The sequence below is a fragment of the Zonotrichia leucophrys genome, chromosome 14 (assembly GCF_028769735.1).
Source record: "Zonotrichia leucophrys gambelii isolate GWCS_2022_RI chromosome 14, RI_Zleu_2.0, whole genome shotgun sequence".
In the NCBI taxonomy this organism is placed as follows: domain Eukaryota; kingdom Metazoa; phylum Chordata; class Aves; order Passeriformes; family Passerellidae; genus Zonotrichia; species Zonotrichia leucophrys.
In genome coordinates this window covers 9,304,783-9,331,235 of record NC_088184.1, presented here as the reverse complement: position 1 = coordinate 9,331,235, position 26,453 = coordinate 9,304,783, and the positions used below count along the sequence as shown (strand labels likewise).

General features: G+C 41.5%; 1 protein-coding gene across 12 annotated transcripts in view; it reads right to left on the bottom strand.

Annotated features, from left to right (window-relative positions):
- OTOA (otoancorin) overlaps nucleotides 1-26,000 on the bottom strand; it is a 38,410-nt gene extending 12,410 nt beyond the window's left edge. For 2 of the 12 annotated variants that reach the window (XR_010442060.1, XM_064726258.1), the window contains exons 1-23: nucleotides 25,351-25,490; nucleotides 23,010-23,118; nucleotides 22,649-22,677; nucleotides 22,516-22,546; nucleotides 22,395-22,422; nucleotides 21,432-21,519; nucleotides 20,039-20,170; nucleotides 19,202-19,437; nucleotides 18,895-18,998; nucleotides 16,403-16,509; nucleotides 15,812-15,951; nucleotides 13,247-13,370; nucleotides 12,672-12,887; nucleotides 11,995-12,162; nucleotides 11,554-11,694; nucleotides 10,914-10,969; nucleotides 10,477-10,594; nucleotides 9,889-9,962; nucleotides 8,496-8,631; nucleotides 7,468-7,658; nucleotides 5,967-6,060; nucleotides 4,720-4,849; nucleotides 1,249-1,436 (exon numbers count right to left, since the gene is read on the bottom strand). Coding sequence is in view for 11 of the 12 variants with exons in the window: in XM_064726258.1 (XP_064582328.1) it covers nucleotides 1,249-1,436; nucleotides 4,720-4,849; nucleotides 5,967-6,060; nucleotides 7,468-7,658; nucleotides 8,496-8,631; nucleotides 9,889-9,962; nucleotides 10,477-10,594; nucleotides 10,914-10,969; nucleotides 11,554-11,694; nucleotides 11,995-12,162; nucleotides 12,672-12,887; nucleotides 13,247-13,370; nucleotides 15,812-15,951; nucleotides 16,403-16,509; nucleotides 18,895-18,998; nucleotides 19,202-19,437; nucleotides 20,039-20,170; nucleotides 21,432-21,519; nucleotides 22,395-22,422; nucleotides 22,516-22,546; nucleotides 22,649-22,677; nucleotides 23,010-23,088 (2,610 nt within the window). In the remaining variant the exon portion in view is untranslated. Of the gene's footprint in view, nucleotides 1-1,248; nucleotides 1,437-4,719; nucleotides 4,850-5,966; nucleotides 6,061-7,467; nucleotides 7,659-8,495; nucleotides 8,632-9,888; nucleotides 9,963-10,476; nucleotides 10,595-10,913; nucleotides 10,970-11,553; nucleotides 11,695-11,994; nucleotides 12,163-12,671; nucleotides 12,888-13,246; nucleotides 13,371-15,811; nucleotides 15,952-16,402; nucleotides 16,510-18,894; nucleotides 18,999-19,201; nucleotides 19,438-20,038; nucleotides 20,171-21,431; nucleotides 21,520-22,394; nucleotides 22,423-22,515; nucleotides 22,547-22,648; nucleotides 22,678-23,009; nucleotides 23,119-25,350; nucleotides 25,491-25,559 lie in introns of those variants that run through there. The other 10 variants (XM_064726259.1, XM_064726260.1, XM_064726262.1 and 7 more) reach the window with 10 other exon arrangements.
- Between the last annotated feature and the right edge of the window lie 453 nt (nucleotides 26,001-26,453).

Genomic DNA, 26,453 nt, shown 5'->3' with positions numbered 1-26,453 from the left:
CAGAAATCTGTGCAGTGCCACTTCTCTTCAAGCTCCTGCAGTTCCACTGCTTTAAAAGCTGAGCTTCACTGCTAAAAATTGCCCAGTTGGCCTTATTTACCCCAAATCCATGGTCAGCTCCACTACTGGCTGCAGCTGCTGGTTTGAGGAGATGCTGCCCAGCCCATGTGGCCCCTGGTCCTGCTTTCCTCCAGAGGTCACAGCCCTCAGGTCTCCAAGCCTCCTGCACTCTGTCCTGCTTGCTGCCAACTGCAACTTGTAGATGCTTCCCAACCTCATTCTGTCAGAACGATCTGATGGAACCTAAAAAGGACTTTTACATGTTGGATCATTTTGACAGAAGGGGATTACAGAGTGGCCATGCAGAGATGGAAGCAGAGAACAGACAACCTCCAGCAGATGCTGCTGACAGGAAGCTGAAGCCAGGCTGGGGCAGCACCCTCTTCACCTCTGAGTCTTCTGCAACCAGAACAATTTGTCTTACTGCACCCTAAGGCCTTTTCTTGCTGAACTAAAAGTATGTTTGGGAATTTGCCCATTCTCTGGCAGTGCAGGCAACCACAAAGCAGCAAGAGGAGGTCACCCCAGGGAGAAGTGCAATAGCAACAACAGGGGTGGAGCACAGTCTGACCTCTCTGCCAGCCCACTGTGTCTCAGGCAGGGCTGCCCAGAGCTCTGCTGGTGCCCCAGGCCCAGCCTCAGTGCTGACCTGCCCCAGCACAGCCCTCTGCCCAACCGTGCTCCTGGGAAAGACAAAATGTAGGTGGGGTTTTGCCTCCCTGAAATTTCCCACTGCTGGGTCTGTCCCTGCCTGTGAGAATGTGGAAAAAGAAGCTTTATTCAGCTCCTTTCAGTCAGTTTGGGTTTAACCCTCTGGAAGCTATATTTAGCATCCACATAGACAGTTTAACATGCCAAGCTTAATTCTCAGCAGGGCAATCAACAGCCCCTAGCACTGCTTGCTGATTTTTCATTTGTGAAAGGAAAGTGAGAAGCGAGCAGAAAAGTAATTCAAAAGTAAAACCACTTCACTTTTCCAGCTGACAATAGCTCAGAACTACTTGCCTGTTGACTCTAAAGCAAGGGCAATAGTCTTCTATCACCACCTCACATTATTTTTCCAATAAACCATAGATATTCTTGTGGCAGTAGTGACATTGACATAGCACAGTTATTTTAGAACTGCATAGTTCAATAACACCAAATCAAATTACAGATTTAATTTTCCTTCACAGACAGGATAGTTACCTGCTTGGCTTTTTCCTTCAAGACAGTCAGCTGGGAGCTGTTAAAACCTGAGACACCCCCAAGAAGTTCCACATTTTTGTCAAAAGTCTCTGGATCCATGCATTTCAGTTCCTGAACTGACCAAAAGACATTTGCTTCTCCTAATTTAATAATTTCATTTGAAGAAGGAGCTCTGGTTCTCAGACAATCTGAAAAAGGTCAAATAGTAAGAGTTTTCATCAAAGAGACAACAAAATAAATCAAAGCAATATTGATATTTAAGAGAGCAACAGACTATGAAAATTTACTGCTGCTGATGTGATATTGATAAATTATTTTGTAATTGAAGAATTTAAAAAATATTTCTATTATTAATGTTCTGGATATAAACTACCAGTATCTTGCAAGTTTCTTTGAAGTCTAATTCTCTAAAGGCACCAAAACCCAGGCAAGGGCTTGTTCTGAGTTTGAGCCTCCATTTGCTGGGAGCCTTCATTCAACAGGAGTGAAATGCAAACGTTTGGGATGACCCTGGTGGAAATTCACCAAAAAGAGCTTCAGCTGAATAAACATCACATTCAAACATGGATCCAACTCAACAAGAATGGAACAGACAGGAGAGGTCTGGGCACTCTGCACTGCCTGATAGAGATATATGTCTTGTAAGACTTGTCTGACATTTAAACAAGGTGAAGACAAGCTGGATGTGTCAGAGAGCACGGTGCTTGTTGGTTATGTCAAGCCTGTTGTTAAAATGTCAGGATCTAGAGAGGGCTGTACACTCACCACAGCACTGTTTGGACAGACAAACTGCCTTTAAAAATCTTATTTACAGTCAGGTTCCAGGCCTATGCATTATCAAACCAGACAGTTTCCATTGTGTGTTTTAACAAATCCTAGTCTTTGTTGACATAATCTACCTCTAATGTTGATGGAAAGCAGAAATCAGAATCCTAATGTGGTTGTTTACTGCTCCCTCTTCTGTCACTAATTTAGAAAAACCTTATTAAATAATTATCTAAACCAAATAATCCCTACATGTCTTTGGATACAGTCATTACCAGTAAAAAGCATGAATTTCACAGATGCTGTGCCTCAGCTAAGCCCCCCCAGATAAATAAATTAAAGTGAGGATGTACAAAGTAGATTTGTACTTTGAAAGGAGGCAGAGGAGGGATTTATTTGCATCAAAGGAAGCTGCAGTAGTGGGTAGAACACTGAAAAGATTGAATCTGTTGAGCAAATGAAAATGCTGCTCAGCTTCCACTGTACCAGCTGATCTTCTGCTCTCCCTTTACCTCCCTCTTGTGAAGCTGCATTGTTTCCCTTTCCCCTGCTGCACAAGGTCAGCTTTTCTCATGGAAATACTGCCCATGCAGACGGTGCAGCTCCCTTCCCCAAGTCATGCAAACCTAAGACTGGGTGCCCTTGAAAAAAACCCATTGATTTTATAATTTTTAACACACCAGATACACTGATGCAATTAAAGAGGGAAACACTAATTAGATTTTTGATCTGATGCCACTTTGTTGTTCCTTTTGCTATATATTTAATTTGATGAAAAAAAAAATACATATATATATATATATATATACACACACACATTATAACATCTCAATGCTTATGGTGAGAAACCTGAATTTTTTCTCCAGCACTGCTGTTGCCCTCTGGTAGCATCTCAGACACACAGCTCCCTAATTTTGCTTTTCATGTTCCATCTTGCCTTAAGCACCTTAAAACCTGTGCTTTTAATCTTGATATAGACATAGATGCAAGAAGTCTGTCACTGGTAATTGCTACTGTTATTTACATTAGCTCACAACTGGTCCGTGAGAAATGCAAAATAGTATTGGTGGCATGAAAAGCTTTAATGTTATTCTGGAGTAATTTTCATAATACCCAATTTTTTAGTGATTTACAAATCACTAATTAAACTTCATTCCTTACTGAAATCACTGTGTGAGTTGTGTGGAGCGGATTAGATTGTTTGGTAACAGAAGTTCAATACCATGTTTGGGCTGCAGAAGCATTTCTGGAGTAGCACAAACAATCCTTCAACTTCTCATCTCCCAGATTCCCCCCAGCTGAGCTCATGCACCCCAAGTGAAGGCTCAGGAGCCTCCTTGGCCTTGGAACCAAGTTATCCTCTGACAAAGACCCTCAGCTTTGCTGGCACTGCTCTTGCCATGCAGATGAGAGATCTCTGGACATGAGCTGGGCTGATTAGAGAAGTCTTTGGGATTCATGTGGATCCAGAGGCTAAAAAAAAGAACACTTAAGGACACAGGCAGACTGAAATACCTGCTGCTGAACCTTCAGTCCTGTGGCCCATGTCTAAAGAAATATGGCTTGTGATCTGCTGATTTACTTGTTGAAGGAAGGGTGAATCTCATGCATACAGGTGAGCTGACCCCCTGCTATTTCACCAGCTCAGTCCTGCTTTTTTTAGAGCCTGTGATGACTCCTCTGATCAACTGAGGTCATGTTTTGTTTCAGACTATGAAAAAACACAACCCTCAGAACTCCCTTCACTTCTCTGTGCCTATGAATACAGCACTGCAAGAGGAGAATTCATTTCCAGAGACACACAGTCATCATTCAGAGTTCCTGCCATACAAGCAGATGGATTTCCAGGGTGGCTCAGGGCTTGCTGAGAGCTTGAACCTCTATTCTGCTAGGCAGAGAACCAAGGGGGAGATTTTCAAAGACAAAGGCAGACAAGATCAAACTCCTTGAATATCTTTGGGTCTAAAGTCCCATTGGTGTTTTTCAAAAGCTTCCCCCACAGCAGGATTGTTTTCCATGGCACAGCTTACAAATTCTGCCTGAGTGAATTTCAGATAAGAGGAGAATAGTTGTAATTATAATAGAATATAGTCAGAGTACCTATCTGATATAAAGAAAATGATCCATTTTCTTTATGCAGGAAAATCTCCACCAGAGATTCTAATAGATTAGTTTGGTTGCTAATTAAAATACCTTTTAGGTGATTACAAACTTGTCCATTTGGACAGAAAAAACAGTGCCACCACTGTCAGATTTAAGAACAGATCAGTCACCATATGCTCATGTCTGGCAAAGGATTAACTATGTGCAATCTTTTGGCACAATGGTAACTTGTCACCTTCACAGGTTTTTAATTCAAGGGGTTTCAATTAGATTATGAAGTAAAAATAGAAGAATTAAAAATAAACAAATCCCTCTAATTCAAATCATTCATCTTTTTCATTTGTGTACTTAGAAAGATTCCAGGAAATGCTTAATTATGTAATCCTGTAATGAAGGTTTCAGCAATTAGTGCATTATACAACTCTGATGAGCAGCAGAATGAAGACTCTCACTGTTTTATCCTGAAAATCTATAAGTGACTCAATGCTTCCCTTTTATCATTGGGCCTCTCAGAAGACATTTGATGACAAAGTGAGACAAAGTCTGTTTGAATTGCACCATCTCAGCCCCAAATGGCAGCAAAGGCCCCAGTGCAATACTGACCAGCTCTGCTGAGGGACAGGAGAACTCTGCCAGTGCCATTGGAGACTGACTCGAACACAGCTGACTGGAGCTCTTCAGCTGAAGAAACTGGTCCATTTGTCTTTGCTATTTGTAAAATGATCTCTGGGAACTTCAAAAGGAAAGAAAGAATAAATAAGGCTTCTCTCCCTTTTAAAACAAATCAATTTGCAGAGAAAGTCTTGTGCAGACCTTAGCAAAGCAGGGGTTAGTGACAGTTCAGTCTTGTCCCATTGTGCAGATGTTCCAGGAAAGAGTAATTGGCTGCTACTGAAAGGTCATTGGCACACATTTGAGGGGGAAAAAATTAGGAACAAAGCAAATTCTGAGTGATTCTCCATCCTGTGTGCCCTCCCAGCTTCTGGCAACACCTGAGCACTGGCTGATTGGTGTCTGTGTCCAGCCCCTCCTGGAGCAGTGAGTGCCACCATTTTAATTCAGGTTTCATTTCACTTGTCTTAAATTTGCCAGATAAGTACATGAATTGAGGATAGGGACCCAATTAAATGATGAGAAATAACTTTGACCTGTTTGCCTTCTTTAGGCTTTTCTGACCTCTCTCCTCCACCCTGCTAGACACCTTCCTTTCCTTTGAAGAGTCCTATTCTATCTGGTCAATTATAAGCATTATCTCCAGTGGAAAAGCTGCTGACTCTGCTCACATATTTCTGCTGAAGAATGAATCCCTCATTCCAGTATAGTTTACTCCTATGCATAAAAAAAATTAAGATTATATGAACTAAAGAGGGCGAGGAAATGACAAAGTGCAATGCTGAGGCCATCAGATATTGTTACTTGTGCTATGCTGACCCCAGGGCAAAGGGCACCATGAGTAAATGCTAATTTGATCAGTATGATCCCATTAATAACAGGATAAGAAACACAACTTTTATGGTTGGAAGGCAGAAGGATGGAGTAAAGAGCACTGCAAGGTGTAAAGTACTAAAAATGAGTCTGCATCACTCTAAATGCCCCTTTTTTCCCCTATGTGACAATGTACAACTGTCATTGTACACATGCAAGTAATTGTTTAGAGTAACATTACTCTCAAGAAGAAATCTCTTTGATGGAGCCAAGAATATGTGAAACATTAACACAGGGTTCCTTGACAAAAGAATTATTTACCTAGTTCAGCATTCAGGTGACATAATTTAGACTGCATTATGACATTCACAATTCCAAGATCTAAAATTTATGTTAAAAATTAATTTTTTTTAATAAAAGCATACCTTTTCAGCAAGGACATTTAATTCCTCTTTTGACAGCAGAACTATGAATGGTCCAACATCTAATGTTGCTTCTGCTGTCCAGTTGTTTGAGGGGCTGAAAAAATATTTTGAAAAATTCTATTAATAAAGAACATTACAATAAAAATAATACTAACACTTCAGTGGGTTTATGATACTTTATCATACAGGAAACAATTCTATGCCAATGTGATGATTCATTGTTACAAGCATCAGATTGCATTTTCTCATCTCTCTGGGCATAGGGCATTAGTGGAACTCACAATACAATCAGAAAAACCCTTCAAACATGGTGGTGATGGAGCTCTCCCTCAATAGTCAAGTGTTCTTAGCATTACAGTGTTTGAACAAGGAGAAAGAATTCCTTCTTTGAAAGAAAATTTATCATTTTCTGTCAGTTCATATTGCAATAGTAGCCTGCAAAATGGTTATCAAAAGAGAAATAGAAACATCATCCAAATCTGACAAATGTCAGTCAACTCATTTGGTGGGTGACTTAATAAAGCACTTAGATAAGTTATTTTCAGCCTGACAGAGCCTACAGAAGAGTGTAGTGACAAATATGTTACTAGTCATGTTTCCCACAAACTATTTTAATTGCTTTGTTGCTCCACTATGAGGATGTTTAAATATCTTCAAAATTAAATTATATAAAATAACATAAAAATCTTATTTAGCACAGCGTGCCACGATTCAATAAAACTGATTTGTATCAAGATCAATGCAGGGATGGGATCTGCTGGAAAATACAGCTATCAGCTATCCTAGCACAGAAAAATGCTGACTAGCAGGAAGCTGAACAGCATCTGATGTGATCAGGTGGGTCAAGTCACCCATTTTGGGTGAAGGGGTGGTTAGAAACTGTGCCACCAGTCTCCCTCTCCAAATGCAAGATGCTTCCAAGGGACAATGCAAGACAGAAACAGTACATTCTTGCCAGATGGCTTTGTTCTTGGCATGACTGATCCCAGTGAGGTTCCATTCACCCTCCTGATCTGAGTCCTCAGTGACACCCAACACTGCCCACTCTGCTGCTGCAGATGCTTGAACTTCACATCCCTCTGCTGCTTCTCTGCTCTCTCCTATTGCCACAGGTGCTTGCAGTTCTCTTTACTTGGCTTCTCTCACCAGCACAGCAAGTACCCCACTTCCATTTTCCCGTTCTTTGTGTTCCTGCTCCATTCTCTGCTCGTAACCCCTTTCTCCTGCCAGGCCAGTGAGTCTATTTGCCTGCCCCCATAAACATGACACTTTCTCTCTTTTCCTCTGGGACCTAAGTCATGCAGGGTGTCCCTGGGGTTGTATTTTGTTCCACAGTTATCACATTACACACAAGAACAGAAATGTCATTCTAGTGTCACTTGGGCAGTGACAGAAGCTGCTTTGTGCTGGTTTCCCTGCAGTTCATCTGGGCAAAGCAAATGTTTGGTGTTTGTATGTCCCAACCACCAGCATGAGCACAGTGGTGTATCCAATACCTTACCCATATAACTGGAGGAGTTTGTATTTAATTTCAATCTTCTGCTCGTGGCTGAGCTGTTGGCAAAGTTTGAATTGATGCAGGGCTGCTGCCATTGCCTTCAGGGACATTCTGCCATGTAGAAAGGCTGGAGGTAAGTGGCAGATTAGATTTCCAAGGAGGTCAACATCATATTCATCAGCAATGGAGCTGTTCTGAAACAAGAAGCATTTGCCCTGTTGGCAGACCTAACTGGGCTCTTGCCCTGTACCACTCAGCTGCACCACAACTCATTTAAGCTGTAAGGAACAAAGACACAACAGTGTGCACCAGCAACTTAATCTACATTTTCTGCTGAGACTGCCTTACATTTTTCGTTTTACCAACCCAACTGGTGATATTTCATAAGCACTTCTCAGAGCTTTCAGTATTCTTTATTCCATCCTGAATCACACATAAAGAATGTGACCACCCAGCACCTGCAGAGCTGGTGCAGCTCTGTCTGGCAGCACAGCCCTCAGTGGCCCCTTGCAGCAGAGGGGCCCCAAGCTCTTGCTGTTAGAGCTGAGCTCTAAGGGGCTTCTCAAGCAGCTGCCAAAACACTGGGGATGATTCAGCTGGTACTGTGTGTAACAGGAATGGCCACAGCTACATCAAACAACTACTTTCCCCTAAAAACTGGTGAGTGCTGCAGCCCCCAGACAGCAGAAGTCACAAAATCCTCCTGGTAGCAGCACCTCTCCCATGGAGCTCCCTGTGCCACAACAGCTCTGCTTGGAGCCAGGGCAACACTCCAGGTGCAAACTGGTCAGCTCCAGGCTGTCCTGGCCAGCAGTGACATTTCATGAGAACACTTTGGAACATCCATGCAGTCAAGGAAAATTGCTAAGCAAGCTATAAAAAGGTTTGCTTAAGGAGCAAACAATAACATTAAAACAGTACATAAATCCCCCAAAAAATACAGATGGATGGGTGAAGAACTCATATAGGTGGTGACTCTCTCCTCCTCCACGGTGTCTCCTCCTCTGCTGACCCCTCTCAGCCATACCCACCAGGCACTCCTGTACTTTCTGCAGGACAGCATCCCTCTTGTGAAGGCTTGGGTTCAGAAGGTCCATTCCAGTCTTGCCCACACGTTCAAGGAAAGGGACACACAAGGGGCCTGTAACGTACTCCAGGTACTCAGAACTGCAGAAGGAATTCAGGGGTCAGAATGCAAACCTGACCTTCATACACCCACAACCACAGCCATGAAATCTGTGATGACAGAGATACTTAGAGACGAGGCAGGACTTGAAAAATCACAAACCAGACAGGCCAAAAAAAATGTAATTAACCCTGACCTTACCTCAATACCCATCTTCTTCCAGTCCATCAGGACATGAACTGAACTTCAAAAAAAGGCTAAGAATTATAAATAGCTGCAAGTATATGAAAGTGCTCTGAGATACTTTAACACCATATGAAACAACCATTTACAGGTCAGAAGCTTTTCCCCTTTCTCTGTTTTATTAGGAATAATTCTCTGATGAATGAAAATGAGGTGGGTGGCCTGAGGATCACAAGTAGTTTTAGAGTAGGTTTCCTTTTTATCAAAATCTAAAAATCCTGCCAAATTAAAAACAAATATGCTCTTCTCCACACAGAGTGGCAGACAACCTTTGCAAATAAAGCCACAGCCCACATCTGCCCAGGCCCAGTCTTGCCAGGGTCTGAAGGCAACAGCACCAGTGACTTCTGAGGGCCCTGAACAGCCAACGTGCAACTGCTGCCAAATAACTGAGTGCTGCACTTTATGGGAAGCCTTGCATTAAAGCCTATTATTATTTTACAGTTGTTGAATAGAATAGAGCCTTTTCAAATGGAATACTTTTCTTACTTTTCTCAATTAGAAAATATTCCACAAAAAGAAGGGTTCTCAGTCCCTTTTATCCCCTTAGGCACATAGAAAGAAAGAGAGACAAAGAGAAAGTGAGAAAGAGACAAAGAAAGAAAGGAAGGAAGGAATTAACAAATTTTACAATTCAGGAGTTCTCATACATACACAAGTTATTTTTTCCAAAGGAAAGAAGCTGTCACTGAGAAGTTTTGCTAACTTACACAAATGCCTTGAAACACACTGGAATGTTTCCAACCATACAGAGAAATATGCTTCAGCAGTATTCAGTGGTTTTGTCTTATATATCCACTTTTAAAAAGACCCTAAAACAAATAAGCAAACCTAAACCAAATAAGCCTACCTAGGGGGAAAAAATCCACCATTGTGACAAAAATGTACCATACTAAAAGACACAAAGTATTACCAACTTGCACTTGAGAGATTTTGCCTACAGTCAGTGACCAATTTTGATAAATCACCATTTATTTGAATCATCAGTTTTCTTAGGACTGAAGAGATTCTTTGAAAAGTGCTCAGAAGTTAAGATGGACTAAGATGTAACTCACGGAAGCGCCAGTAAGAGGAAGGGAGGAATGGATGCATTGGAGACTTTCCAAAATTTCCAAGCCAAACAATTAACCTAAAGGCAACAAAAATTTAGGCTCTTAAACCTCTAGTAGTTTTGAAGAAGAATAAAAAATATGGCTTGTTTATTGCAGCATATATATAAATTAGCATATATAAGACTGTGCATATCATCTTCAGAGAGCATTTTTATCTGGCTTGTTTTAGTTTTCTTTTTGTAGACATCAGAGATGAAACATTATATATTTGGGAACGTGAGAACATTTGTATGTTTCTGAAACTTCTATGTATTTCCAAACAGATTACTCATGAATTAACAAGTCAGAAGGGCTGTAGGAATTTCTTGCAATTTGTAAGTGGCAAATGAAATTGTCAAAATGAAGTATGATAACAGACAAATTCACACATAAAAGATTTAAATAAAATATGCTAACAGACAAGTTGAGACATACAGGATCTTGAAAAAAATCCCAAAAAATCCAAAGACAAAATAGAATAAACCAAATTTTAATCTACCTAATTTGGATATTGGGTAGCATGTTTATGTACATGAAGTCTTTATTGTTTACCTGATATGGAGAAAGCAGATGAAGATTCATTTCAAAGAATTTAAAATTGTTTAAAAATATGTCTGTGTCCATACTTTCAAAGAGTTGACAAGTTACTCCTTTCACAAGCTGTCCTGTGCTGATAGGAAAGGCAAATTTCAATCTTATGAATATTTAAGGAGGATCTAGTCCTTACTCCCCACAATCCCATCCCAAGACAGTTTCTTCACCTCTCCTATTCCTGTAATTAAAAGTAAAAATGCAAACAAATTGAAAAATATCAACAAAGCCTTAAACCACCCAAACCTCTGCAATGCTTTGAGCCTCATTTTGGTTTTGAAGACTCCTTCTGATAAGGAAGGTGAATTATCCTGTGGTATCCAGGAATGAATAAGCATAAGGTGCTCTCATCACAAAACCAGTCTTAAACCCCATTTCAAAAGAGATACAGTCCATACCTTAGAAGGTCAACAGGATGGTTTTCCTTGGACAGTAATTCATACAGATACAAAGCCTGAAAATAAAACCACCATAACTGAAGGTAGCTTTAGTTAATCCAGTTGTAAGAAACAACAACTTCTGCAAGGTTTTTGTACTCTGAGCTCTGTTATGTACTCTAAAGGTACTTCTATGGTCCAGCTTGAGCAACCAAAAGGGTTGGCATCCAGTTTAGATGAATGTTTTCTTCCCAAGACAAGCCATCGCTGACTGGCATTATGGGATGATGCTAAACCTGCACATGGCCCACAGCTACTGAAAAACTTAGGGCTGAAGGGAGCTCTGGAGATCTGATCTGATCCAGCCTTTCATCTCTCTGGACATTACATGCAAATGTATAATATGCAGTACTGGAAAAAGAAAATTTACATGGCAGAAACCTGAGGGCTTAAATTCAGCATATTAATGCTTCTTTTTCCATAGCATTGTCTCATGGTGCTGCCTGGGCTCTAAATGCCCTTTGGTGTTTATGTTGAGATAAAATTGGGGCAGTTCCTTCCTTTTACCTGTGTTCCTTTAACACAAATATATTACACCACTTTTCCAATTCTCCCATCACACTACAGTGCAGTGGAATGGGAACTGCATAACAATTTTTACCTGGCTGCTTCTCAGTTCTTTTTCGTTCAGCATTGCAGGATTATATCCAGTTTGCTTCCATAAACCAGAAAGAGAGACTTCTTTAAAGAAAGCTCCTTGTATATCTTTGACTGACGAAGAAAAATCTCCAGATGAAGCAATCTAAAAAGAGAAACACAAAAAATACATGGCATTTCTGAACTGATGCTTAGATTTACAGGATTTGCCCTTCTTTCTATTCTGTGTAATATTTCTCTAAGAGGATAAAGGAAAAACACGACAGTATTAAAACCACAATGAAATAAGCAAGAGAGAGCCTTCAAAATACACTTGGTGTTCAGAAAAATGGCAGTAGAACCATTAACCATTGAGCTAAAGGACATATCTTGGTTTAATTCCTGCTGTACAGTTCTGGTTATGGTGCTGTTGTGCAGAGAGAACCTGGAGTTCATAATCCATCACCTTCCTGAGGATGCCCTGTTGCTGTGCAGGAGATAAATCTGACAGGTACTGGGACGTTGTGCCTCGAATCATCTGAGCCAGCTCCCTGGGGCTCATGCTGTGCAGGGACCAGGTGCCAATCCCTGTCACCAAGGCACCCATCTGGCTCACGTTGTAAAATGATAAAACCTGCAGGGAGAACAGCACAAGCAAACAGGAAGTTTCACTGAGACCAGCAGATGTATTTAAAAGCAAAAGTCAATAAAGTAAAACTGCTTATTAAATACTTAATGTATTTCTTTCCTGGGATACATTTTCTGTGTCTGTCCCATTGAACAAATGCCTGAAGTTTCTCAGAAGTTTCTTTTTCTGAAACTTCAACCAGGACCTGATTCCTTGCATTGCAGTATATTTGAATATACAGCCTGGGATCTCTGATCATACAAATTCCATTCAGGGCAGTGACACAGACAAAATAATATATACAATTGCCAAATCCAAATATTCATTCTCTCTGTTACTAGACAGTTACTTTGGGATGTACAATCTTGGATGCTTTTATTTGATTTAAACACATTTTTCAGGCCACTAATGAAATAGAGTTCTTGCACTAAACCTTTCAAAATCTACAGTTATTGTTCAGAAGAAGCCATTTCACTTTTAAAAACAGAAGGTAGGAAAGCTGTTATCAGAGGTACCTTTTCATAAGAGAGATATTTACTGGATAAAATCATAACTTGGCTCTTTGCCCACCCAGAGACTTGGTTTAATGTTGCAACAGCATTATGCACTGCTTCAGGTGACAGAGATTCCAGCTGACTTGAAGTTAGTCCAACCACAGCATCTGACAGAGTTCCAAGGGTATCATTCAATGTCTGGTTTTGCATGGCAATGTGCAGGAGTTGAGATTTGAGCTAAATCAAACAAAAAGAGCAGATCAGAAATAAAAATCTGCAAGAACCAATTTCCATTACTACCCAAAACATTAACTGGAATCTCTGGAATAAGCATTGGCAAATATTCACACACTTCATAAAATTTCAAAAATAGAAGCATAGTTGTGAAAGGTATATGGAACAGGAATATGAAACAGAATGAGAAAAGAATAAGCACCCAAAATGGGTTTCTATTCTTTGCATTCTCAAGAACTATTTTCCCTTATTTCTTAAGCCCCAGTAATTTTTCTCTCATTTCTTTCCTTATTTAAGAAGAACATCTTTCCTCCTCTGTTTACAGGGTTATGTTAGGCAAGAAGAACAAGTGTTGTACACACCTCATGAACCTTGGCCTGGAAACCTCTCAGCTGATTGCATTTAATCATTTGATGAAGCAGAGCCCGGGCCACAGCTGCATCCATCTGTTCCAGGTCATCATAAAAACAAACCAACAAGCCCAGCCTATAGAGCAGAAACACATTAGCTCCCTTCTGACAGAAAAGGTGTCACTGTTGGGCAAAGGAAACACAGCTTGGTACCCTCTCCTTGTGATCACAGCTTGAGCCATTTCTGTTTGTCATCAGTGCCTCAACCTGCAGCCTTTAAAACTTAGCCTGAAACAGGGGTATGAGAACATGCACTGACCTTTGCATTCAGCTGAATCCTGCCTGGATTGGTTGTGCTTGAGGATTTACCTGTCCTGCTTCCATTTGTTCATGGCAGGATTGTCCCAGTAAATGGCTCCACTTCCCTCAACAGGATAATTTTGAAAATGATGGAGGGCTATTACTGCCTCTAGAAGTGTCTTGCTGAGTTCTTATCTGGTTTGATTGGATGTTTTGAACTCTAAGTCCTGCCTGGATTCCACATGCAGCACAACCCATTTGTGTTTCAGAGCAGCAGCTGGGGCATGCCATGGCCTCTTTATCATTTCAGGATTAAACAAAGCCTGCTGTATTTCACATCAAACACAGGACTGGCCAATGGATGGAGACCTGTCCAGTTCACCACTGCTCAGGAGAAAGCACACTGAGGCTCACTGCCCACTGGTGCCAGCACAGCAGTCTGCAAGGCAGGGCTTTGAGCTGAGCTCATTTTCCTTCACAGTTCCCATGCCATAATATTTAAGTCAACATTTCCATTAATCTCTGTAAAGTGCAAGCACAGCCATTGTTTTTGGAGAGGAGGAGTCACACCACCATGGGGAAGTGCCTGTTGTAGGTGTCCTGGCTTAGACCTTGTGCTTATTTATTGCCTTTACCTGCAGCCCTGCCAAGAAAGAGCTCTGAATTGTGCATCACTATGTCTGGATTTTGAACTTGATAGTGATGGGGATGAACTGGTTTGTAGGAAGCCTGAGCCAATTCCTTTTCCCTGTAAAATCTCAGCCTTTGTTTTTATAATTTACAAAGAACAAGAACCTCAAAGATATGGCCAAAGCCCAGCTTTCCTGCTACAGTCCCTGGTTTTTCACAGTTCAGTGAGACAGGCACAGGCAGAGAGTCTGGGCAGTAATGTCCAGATGTGAATCAAATCATCAGTGGACAATGCTGCAGCCCTACCACAAACTCAGTCAAATTCTGCAGCACAGAAAGGCTTTTAGTTCCTCCAGTCCCTCAACAACAACGTGCCAGCAATATAACAAAACACTGCTTCAGCAGCACATCTGAATTCATGGGAGATCATCAAACCAACACACAAATCAAAGAAACATCTATAAGAGCATTTTTATAACAAATAATTACATTCTGATGCATTATTGCATAGCCACCAAAAGCTCTTCATCTCCTTTGGGATTAGCAGAAATGAATAACACTACTACTTAAAAGTAAAAGTGCATTTAAATCAACAGCATGGTTAAAATGAGTAACATAAACTAAGCGTGTCGTAAAAATGGAATATATTAAGGATTATGGAGCATGACATTTCTCTCATCCATGAGAATGTGGCAGCTCTTGTGAGTGACAAAATAATTTTTAAGATTTCTGACATTGAAATTTAGAGCGTGGGCATAACTCTTCTCTCGCTTACTCCTCCGACAAGAGCGATGCTTCACGGAAGTCAGCGAGCTGCACTGCAGTAATGACAGCAGCTCTGAAGCCATAAAGCATATTCTCCATTAGCTTAAAACTCCAAGGTATCCCCCAAGGAGACTACAAATAATTTCAGACAGCATTGTCTTGGGACTAAATACATCCATTGATATGACAATGTAAATGTAAATGTGGAGTGCAGAGCTCTCTCGTGCTCGCTGCGTATTTATGAGTAACAGCAGTTTATTTTGGTTTTTTATTAGTGGTAAAGTTAGTTCAGTGCAGATTTGACAGCCCTGAAAATTCAGTTTCCTGCTTACACACCTAAAATCCAAACATATTTAAGCATGGCTCATCTCCACCCTGCAGGACAAAGAGGACAGCAGGGCAGGCTTTACACTGCTTCACTTTGTGGTGACACCCACGTCAGCTTAAACCCACTGGCAGTCCTGCTGGCAGGAGTTGAGATTTCCTCCTTCAATCCTAACTGTAAAACGATTTCCCCCAAACACCTCCATGTTCTGTGATTCAAGCAGCCAAGACAACTCATGTCCTGCTGTCCCAGTTTATTTTATAGCTCTGTGATGTGGTGGAGCTCTGCCTAGGTCCCCCAGATACTGCTGCAGCCTTCCTACAAATGCTACAGGCACCTCCTCACTGTGGAGCAGGAGACAAAGCAATAGCTAATTAGGCACACCTCCAAAAATTCATAAAGTAGCAATTCTTCACTGTTGCTAAACAGAGCTGGACTTCTGCCTAGATTTTTCCTCTGGAATGAAAAAGCTGTGCCACGCTATCAATTTCCATTTTCTCCTTAGTTAGTTGTTCCATCCACACACAGCCATAAAAGAAAAAGCAAAGCAGCCTTGCCTGTAGAGGGTTGAAGTGTTCCTCATATCAAAGCCTGAGGAGTTGATCCTTTCCAGGAGGGCCTGTGCAAGCTCTGGTGTGATATCAAACACCGTGTCCAGCTGCTTGGTTGCGTTGTCGTAGCTGATGAACAGCCTGATCTGAGCAGCACAAACAAAACCCTGCATCAGCACTGGGAGACAGTGAACCCTGGCAAGTCTCTGTCTGACACCCAAAATTAACTGAGCCTGTTCATGTTATAGAGAAAGCAAGAAGATTTGGATAAACCAGTATTTCTGAAGGCAAAGTTGAGTGAGTGATTTGAGTGATTCTTTGCCAAAATGTCATATAATTTGAGGGTCTTCTATCATTGGTCCCTTTCAATAGAAGTCATGGAAGTCTAATGCACATAAATAATTACATATTAATGACAGGCACTTTAAAATTAAAAAGGTAAAAGAATTTTGAAAAGAATACATTTATATTTCCTCTCTGTAGTTTCTCTTTATAATTAATTAATAAGATATATTAAGTTATTTTTCATGTTTAAGTTTGCTTTTGTGTTCATATTATTTATAGCAATAATAAATCCAACCACACTTTGTTACTTACTTCATTGAGACTAATTTTCAGAATTTCTTCTAATGGGAGATGGACCACGTATCTTCCCAAAATCCATAAGCTTTCTGCACTGACCCAAGAAGTTGATTCATTGAACTCTGTTTTGTACAAATAAATACTCACTACAATGTTCAGAAAGTAATTACTTTTCAAATATATTTTACCCAGTATATTGTTATTGTTAAATAATTAAAAAATCCACAAATCAGAAAAATCCTTAGCAGAGAGAGCCAGATTCCCCCCATTTGCTACATTTTAGCACCACGCTTTTATGAGTCCATACATTTTTAAATGAAAATGAAATAGTGTTTCAAGCGTCTCAGATTTTCTCATACAAAAACAATTTATGTTTTATGTTGTCAAAAAAGAGAATGGATTAAGTGTGGGACAGGAAAAAATTTCCCAAAAGTATTAAACATGGAGCAGTGTTTTTAAATTTCACTTTTCCTAATCAATTGCATTATTTAAGAACGTCAGGAAGGCATGATACGTTATATATCTTATATATTATTATTGATGATGCTACTTATTTCAGCAATATGCAGTAGCAATAATGGAGAAAATGAAAAACTGTTCAAATACCTACATGGAAATAGGCTGACAAAACCACAAAACACTGCATAGCAGTTAAAAATGGCATTCATTTAGTAACATTCTCCCAAGGATTGAAAATGAAATCAAGATCCAAATATCCCTGAGAAAAAACATATTTCTGGACTCCATGGGTACCCTGAGCCACAAAGACTGTTTTCTCCAGGGTGCTGTCATTTGGATGGCTCTGTGTGTGACACCTCTGAACACATTCCTCAGCAGTGCTGATACTCACAACTCTGTTCAAATAAAATCATCCATGCACTTTGAAGATGTTCCAGTGCTGGGAAAAAACCAGCCTGCATCTATCAGAAGCTGAAGGACTCCATTAAGTGACTTTTTTGAAAACACAGATCTAAGCTCCTTAACTGAGACAAGATGATGATCCCAGCAGACCTGTCAGGCCTGCGTTTTTTAAAGTGATATTACCTCCCATTACCCAGAACATTATGAGAGTTGAAAGACATGACAAGAGAACTAAAGAAAAAAACCAGCAGCATTTAAGGATGTTGACTGTGGCCTTTAGCAGAACAGATTTGCAATTACCAGCCATGGCAGCTGTGATGCCCAAAATCTGATCCCTATCCCAGGTGGTCCCAGTGCTACCCACACACAAAGTGAATAAATCACCCCCTGCAGGAGTGGTCCTGCACTCTGCTGTGGCCTGGGGAGTGCAGATAAACAGGAGGGAGCTTTAGACTTCCAGTCCAAGTGTGCCTGCCCAGGGCTGATGGTTCACACTGCCACAACCAGCTGGGAATCAGCCCACACTTGGTGCCCTGGGTGTGGATTCACCACATCTGTGCAGCTTTTGGCAGGTGAAGCAGCAACCAGAGAGGAAAAAGAGGCACAGCAACTCCCAGTCCCTCCTAAGCTGTGTGGTCTTCCAAAAACTGAGGGTTCACCAATGCTTCAGACAAACCTAAGATGATGCTGAGGGATTTTCCCAGGGCTGCTGAGGAGCACCAGGCAAATTCTGCATCTCTGCTTCCCCAGCAATGCACTAGCTCTAACATCACCTCACAGCAGCAGCATGAGCCTCCTCTCCACACTTACTGGTTTACTCTGATATTTTGAAATGGCAGGAGACCCAAGAGGTAAATTTAGCTCCACTGAAGCAAGTGGGCATTTAACCTTTGATTTCCAGGGAAGGAGGAAGAACACACACACCTGTAAGTTTAAAATGCTCCCAGGACAGCTGTGCTGGGATGCTCAGTGAAACCCAGGCTCTGATGTTCAGTGCCCTGCACAGCCCCCTTGTGGAGCCCATCCTGCCTGTCCCAGCTATGGAACAGCTGTTTCAGGCACATTAACCAGGCAAACAGGTGTGGAAAAATGCATTCAATCAGGATTAATTAACTTTGGTTTTATCACGTCCCTTTGCTGATCGAGTTGGTGCCATGTGCTTTCACAACATCCTGCATTTCTTTTGTGGTTTTAAACAGGGCAGTGGATAAGGTATCCTGAGCCAGAGCTGTTTTTCTCATCTGCACAGGAGTTCAGAAGAGAACAACAAGTCTTGGCAGAGCACCTGGCCACTGTATCCTATTTCAGACTTAGTACAGAGAGAAAAGACTGGAGTACAAGAAAAAGACTGTGCATAGCTCTGTGCAGAACAGAAGAAGAGTCCATTGGTTGCACTTGAACCTGGAGGTCTTTTCCAGGTGCCTTAACAATAGCATGATTCTACTCCACAAGTTCAAGCATCTTTGGAGAACTATTTGTCACGAGCAGCAAACACATTATATTTATTTACTGTGCTCTGCAGAAAAGGTATTCCAGACAGCTCTCTAACCTGGGTTAACTGGGAAAACAATTCAATACAATGGGCAGGCCTTTTGCTGAGTGCTTTTCTCTTATGATAATCAAGAATAAAACACTTTGTAACATACCACTCCTGTTGTAAGATTTCTGTAGAATCTGCTTCATCCAGCCATAGAGAGCTCTCTGAGTGCTTGCTGAGGTTCTGTCATAGAGGTCCTTGAACAATGAGGATCTTAAGTGATAAACAGGTTTGTTAGCTCATTAATCATTTAACTATTCATTTTTTTTAATAACACATGGACATAAGCATGGATTTTACACATAAGCAGAAAGCTGTATCTGGATAACAAACTAAAACCATATAGCAACCTCTTTTTTTCAATAGCCAGCAAATCCAATATAGTATAAATTGTGTCTGAAAATTAAATGGCTTACAAGTTTCTGAAAGCATCCTCCAGCAGAAGGTTTGGGAGACTCCCAACGACATCAGGTTGGAGATAGTTCACAGCTGACACCCTCAGAACCTGACTCAGGATATCCACACAGTCCAGGGCACTCAGGGCCAGGAAGCATTTATCCAGTGTTACAAGGAACAAGGTCCTGTTTACTCCTGGGCTTTGGAAAATTCTCTCTCTAATCTTGCCCCAGTCAAGAATAATATTTCCAATTTCCTGCAAGCAACAGAGTGTCAAATCAACATCTCTGATTAATTCAATATATTGTTCATTTTGAGGCCTGACAGAGAGCACTCTACAAAGAATATGATGCTCTCATGAAAAACAGCTGCAAACTACTGGTTGTTGGCTTTTCTACAGATAATTCCTTTCTGGCATTGGGTAGGGACCAGCTTGAATTTTTTTACAAAACCAAAATGAAAGCCAGAATGATATTTCAAATGGCTGATTAACAAAATGACTGATTTCACCTTCTTTAGCCATCTTGGCTCTTTTTCCAGCCTCCAAAAAGAAGATGCTCCCTGAGAGTAACTGGCCCTGCCCACCTCAGGTGTTACTGTAGGAGAGTGAACTCTTCTCTGCAGATGAGTTTCTCTCTACTGATTAGAGTGAAAATTCAAATTACTGACTTGGACTTGCAGCAACTTTTAGATGTTAATAGTTAAATAAACTGAGTCTAACCTAAGAGGAGATGAATCCAACCCAAGCCAGGTAGGTAACTGCAAGGCCTGCACTGTGAGCCCCCCAGTCTGTCCCTCTCCATTTATCTAAGCCACTGACAGCAGCTTTTCCTTCTCACACGTGGGAATTCACTTACAAGATGCTCCTTTTTGCTGTGGAAGAGGTACTTCATTGCAGTTTGGAACTGCTGCTGATCAAGCTGCTGCAATTCTGACAGTAGCTGCCTGGGCTGGTATAAAAGGTTCTTCAGGTAACTTTTTATGGACATCTGAAGTGTAGAAAAATATGTGTAATATACATAAACCTCATACTATTGTACTTTAACTCCCTGAAAATCTGTGCTCATGGAGAACTAAGTGCTTAGCTCTGTATTGTCTGTGCTGCCAATGATCAAAATAACTATTCCCCACACAAACTGAAAACAAAAATAATCTAAATGCATTCTGAAAGACAGCAATTTTCAAATCCTATTCTTGTCTTCATGAACCAGTCCTCTCGAGGGAGCTTTTTAACAAAGATGCCTCAGTTTCTCACTTCATAAAACAAGAGTAATAAAGCTTTTCTGCTTCACACAGCAGAGCTGTGAAAATGAGACTTCTGAAGAGCTAAAAAAAAAGCCTAAAAATATCAGGTATCATGTGCATATTACTTAAAAAAGGGAAGGAAATGTGCAATTAGATGGGAGGAAAAGTCTCTACCAGGTCATAAGCCAAAAATATTCTCTCTTGCATCAAGCTGCATTACCAGTTAACAACCTCATGCCTGTTTTGAAAAATTGAAGGGGAATCTTAACATTGGAACAGAAATAAATTTAAGGCTCATTAGCAGCAGACTGGAGTAAAATCCCTTCTATTCCTTGACAGAATTATTTCAGAATTGGTTTGGAATTTGAATTGCAATTGTTCTTTGCTGCCTTTGCTTAACTTGCATTGCCACCACCAAATATTAACGCGGTTCTTTATGCCTCGGGGTTCAGCCTGCTGAGAACATCAGGCTGCCAATAAACCTGACAAAGGGAAGGGGCAGTGGCAGGGAAATGTAGGTGAGGGTGAGCTGTGACAGTGACAGAGCCTGGGACAGGTTTCAAGCACTGTGCAGCTCCTGGGGACGCCTGAGGCTCAGGGATGGCACAGCTGACACTTCCCTGTCCCTGTGTGTGCAGGGACGAGCGAGGGGCTCAGGTGGAGGCATTGTGTAGGATGCTCTGGACAAAAGGAGCAGTGTGAACTACAGCCAGCCAAAATCTGGGAGAAACCTGTCATTTTCTGGGGAAACAGCATTTATATACATTCAACTCAGAAATAATTAGCACAAAAAATCCTAATTCCTACTTTCCATCAGAGGAAAAGCAAAAAGAGTTGTTATTATTTCTGCCTTGCATACCCCTGCAATCTTTGGGGAAAAAGACAACCTATTCCTATTTCCTATTTTCCTCCATCATTGACCATTAGCTTTGGCTACAGAGATAGATAAGGTTTTGTAAATTCCTTTTCAAATAAAAATGTTCATGCACCTTAAATGTCACAAACCTGTAGGCTGCTAAGAGTAAACATAACTTCCTGGGCATGAAAATATGCCATGACTTTTGTAAGCAGATCTGCTGTCCAGACATTAGAGCTGTAACAGAAAACAGGATCAAAAATGCCAGTAGAATAATATAACAAGTAAAATAATGTAACAAGTTAAAGAGCAGATTACAGGAGTAAAAAAGAAAAAGGGAAACAAAGAGTGATGCTAACACCATAATGACAAAAGTATTCAGCTTTGTGCCTAGCCAGAGTAATAGCCGATCTGTTTACTGCAATGAAAATACATGGTTCAATGGGGAATGGAATTAATTAGTTTTTTCCCATCTAATTCCACAACCACCCACAACAAACTCAATTTTCCAAGGTGCTGCCATTAGCACCATCTCCAAGGCATGTGCTTTCTGGCACCCCATTATGCCTGCTCTGATCTGCCTGCAGAAAGCACAGGGAGGATCTGCTGCCTTTCCCTCAGCAGTCATTAATTTCACTGAGTCTTCCTTACACAGACACTGATTTTTTTCAAAATATGTAGGAGTGGAATGGCCTTTGAGGCTTATCCTGCTCTTTCAGATTTGGACAAAATTAGCAAATAATTCAAAAGCCACCAGGAGCTGGAGGATGGGGATGGAGGGAGGATGAAAGGAGGAGGTGGACAGACAGCTGGAACTGCACCCAATTTCCTTACAGAGCCATTTGGACACATGTGACCAAAGTTAATTATCAAAACTTCTGAAGCAAGTATTTATTTTTCAGCCTCATTCTATATATTTTTTTTCTTTTTCATGACAAACAGGTTTTTCCCTGTTAACAGGAAATACTCCTCCCAGGAGACCTAAATCCAAGTAATCATATGTGCCAACTTCATTCTATCCATAATGTTCCAGTTTCTGTGGATATGAAACAGATCATATCTGAAGTGCAAGATAATATTGAAAAATCAAGATGGGGAGAGTAATACATTACCTTTGAAAATAAAGCATATCTAGGAGGGCTGCACATGAAAAATGGAACATAAAAAGTTATGGTGAGATACTGAGTTTTATTTCATTTTAGAAGCATAAGTGGGAACAACTGTGTACATTACCATTCAGATATTTCCCAGCTATTACTTCCTCCTAAGGAAAAATTACAAATATATGTAACAAGTTACCATTTTTAGATTATAATATAAAATGTTGTAATGTTAAAATGTAGAGAGATCAAATAAAAATACTAACCACAGCTTTGTGTAACAATGGAGGCAAATCTGTAAAAGATTATCCCATGATTAGAAGTTAATTTAATGTTTTATCAGTCAATTGTGTTACACAAAAATACATTTATTGTATGCAGTGATTATATACACATATATAATTTATTTGCATAGATTTAATGCAGTTTTAATTAAATTTATTTACAGAAAAACAGTGGGGGAAAAAGGCTATTCAATAATAAATTGGTGAAATTCTTTGCTGGCATAGCTCCATGAAGCCAAGAGAGCAGAGACCATGGTCCCAGTCACTAAACAGCACCTAATTTATTAACCACAACTCTTTCTGTGCCATAAATACACCCCTCAGACAGGAGTTCTGCTCTTACCTTCAGAGTTCTGACTGTGAGTAATCTTGGCATGATTCATTGATATCAACAAGAAACACATCTTCAAAAGTCTGGACATTTCTTCTGGTGTTTTTAGAATAAAAAGATACTTGGATTGAAGAGGAAAATAGGAAGAACAGAGTCAAAATGCAAAATTCACCCCAAATTTCATAGCTATAAATCAGAGACAGCCTACACTATGGAGTACAGATAGAGATCAGAACAATCCAAAGCTGCTTGCTCCCAAGTTTTTAATTTAGATCTTTTTCTAGGATAGAGATACACTTCATGCAAACACAAGTCCATGAAGAGTGTGTGTGCAGACAGATTTATTTCCCTGTAGCAAATGGCTCATTTAATTCTCTTCCTTGTAGCACCATTTATTTACCAAGTTACACTGCACCTAAGTATGACTTCAATGCAGTTTTGTTAAAACAGGCAAACAAATCCTTTTAAAATCAGATAAAACAGAAGAAAAACTGAATGAAAAAGGAAATTATAAAGAAGCTTCAAACAAACCCAAAGCTTTTCCTAGCTGGTTAAGCTGCAGTGTCACTGCAGCCTTGCTCTGGGACCCTCCATTTGCAGATCTCTGAAGCCAGGGGTGGCACAGCCTGGCCCTGGTCCCCTGGCCCTGCAGGGAGGGGATGGAGCACTCCCCTTCCCTGCTGCCACTTTGGGCAAAAAGGGAGAAAACACCCTTATGATCTTCTGAAGCAAAGTCCCACATTTGGGAAAGTGACCACGTCACTTCACTTGGATGGATCAAAGCCATGGTCTTTGCACTCACAAGAAGTGTCCCATCAAACTCTCACCACAGACAGTTTTGTGTGGAAAGAGATGTTTTGGTAGCCCTTGCCATCCCTGCTGCCCTGTGCTGTGCAGCATAAAAATCACTGAAAGATAAATTCTCTGGAAGGGCAGTAACAGGGTACCCAGAGCTTTTGTCACTGATTGTCACCAGAAAAAAATTGAGTTCCACAGTTGTCCAAAACAAATGAATGTGTTGCTTTTGGTCTGTATCTTGAAGGACAAGGATACACCAGAACTAATGCAATGGGGTGGAAAGGAAGGAAAGACTGGGCAGGCTTCACTCTCACAGGAGTTTCTGCAGCCACATCCCCTCCTCAGCTCTGAGGGCCATCAGCTGCTTCAATCCCACTGCAGAGGGGATTTTCTGCCTGGCCCCCTGCTCAGCCTGAGAGCCACCATCCCCACAGGTAAAACAACAAATTAATCTGAGATAGTAGATCATGCCTTGACCCACAGATGGCAACTCCTTACACTGGGATTAGTCCCTGATTTAACAAATGACACACAGGGTCCCATTGGCCCACTTGGCTCTGACCATAAAGAGACTTTGTTAGGTTTTGTCTCCCTTTCCCTCATTTCAAAGGTTTATTTGCAAGACACTGAATTTCTGCATTTCTTTTTGTTGCTGAATTCTGTGCTCTCTCTTTTTTCCCCCCTAAAGTTCTCTGCCACAGCTCGAGTTACAGATCTGAATATTTGATAAATGACACCTTTTTTGGACTGTTTAATCTCATGTACCAAGGTACTCTTTTATAAAAATATCTTTCAACGAGCCTCCAGCTATACCTCAGTCTGTTGCAAATACTTAACTCCAATATTGTAATAGGAATGACTCAAACTGACAGATGATGAAAAATTTAACTTTTAGACTTCAAGAAGCTATCACCTCTGTCCTGTTCTTACACACCTGAATCCCTTTTCAGCCACTCTTTTGGGAGCACCACAGTAAATGTCTCTCATTCAGATGTATCTGGTTTCCTAGACAAGGAACTTACTTGTGTTTGCTTCTGCCTGTGCCCTAATAATTTTCCAGTAAAGTTTGATTACTCTGCATAGGTTAAATCATGCTTCCAATGTCACTCCCGATTTGTTTATTCCAATTCATTCACTTTGATCAGGGAGTGTATTTTAATTAAAGCATGCTAACTTAATGTCTAAGGAGATTAAATGCTAAGGAAAGTGCTTTTTCATCCTGACTAACTCAAGGGGACAATCAGCAGGGCACAAAAAGGGCTGTGGAAAGCCCTGCCTGGCAAGACAACCTGTAGGATGAAGTAATTCATTTTTTGAGTGAAACAGGTCAGTTTGCAGCTCACAGCAACCTCCAGACAGTCCCAAATCCCCCTCTGGGGATCTCCTGCAGATCCCACCCAGCATTTCCCCAGAGATCATCCCGTGCATTTGCTGTGATGAGATTTCTGAGCCTGCAAGACTCCCCGCTAAAGAGAAACTCCCAGATCGCCTTCTCCTCTCACTCCAGAACAGCCACCCTTCCATGGACAGAAATCCTAGACATTTTATCACTCACCCCATGCAGTCGCTGCCTTATCTGAAGCTCGATAACCAGAAAACTGACCTTACAATCACAACTCGCGCTGATAAGCCCTTACACTGCCCGTGCCCACCTTCCCTTGGCGCCCGGGCTCTGAGGGAAAGCACCACATGCAAAGGCTGCGGGTTGGAAAGGGAGAGCGGGCAGGAGAAGAGAAGGAGGGCCAGGCCCCCCGAGAGCTTTACCTGCCTCCGCCGTGTGCGCCTCCTCCTCGGCTCTGCAGGAGCTGGGCGGCTCCAGGGGGACCCTGAGAGCGGGGCCGGGCCCAGCACCGCCCTGCGGCCTCAGGCGCCGGCCCAGCGCCCCGGCCCTCAGGGCGGGCGGGAGCGGCTCCTCCGCAGGGGCTCGGCACTCCCGGGGCCGGCAGGAGGGGACGCTTCTGTCCGAGGTGAAGAGAGCTCACCAAGCTGTGCAGGGGAACACAGGGCTGGAGCTGCCCTGCTCCCCATCTACCCAGCCAAAGCAGGGGAAGGTGGCCCTGGGTCCCTCAGAGCGTGAACTGATTGTACCTGGGATCACCCGGCAAAAGGGGGCTGTGGTTTTGAGGGGTGAAGCTGTTCCAACTTTGAAAGCTTCTGGCTAAATCGTGTGGCACAGCATCGTTTTCCTGCAGTGCAACACATCCAGCCCACCCTGACAAAACAGAACAGAACAGTTAAATTGCTCTCCAGAGCAAAACCCTGCACATTGAGAGCAGTGCAGTGCAGCTTGGATGGACACTCACACCCACAGCAGGACACGGCAGCATTCCCAAACCCAGGAGTAATGGATTTGGACATTGGAATTGCAACACTTCTTCCCTTAAATTGCATCTTTGGGGCTATTGAACTATTGGACTCACGAGTTTCTTTGTGTGGGCTGTGAGCAGCATTGACTGCACACAAATGCTCTCAGTGCCTGCAGGGAGGAAGAAGTCTCTTCCCTCCCAAGGTACTTTGGCTTTAGAAATGCAGGTGTAGGTACAGTCCTGGGGGTTATTCTGTTTATTCAACAGGTCTAAGCAGGTGTTTGACCCTGCTGAATTTATGCTTTGTAGAAAGATTTTCTTCATCATTGGTCATCTTTTAATTCCTCATCTT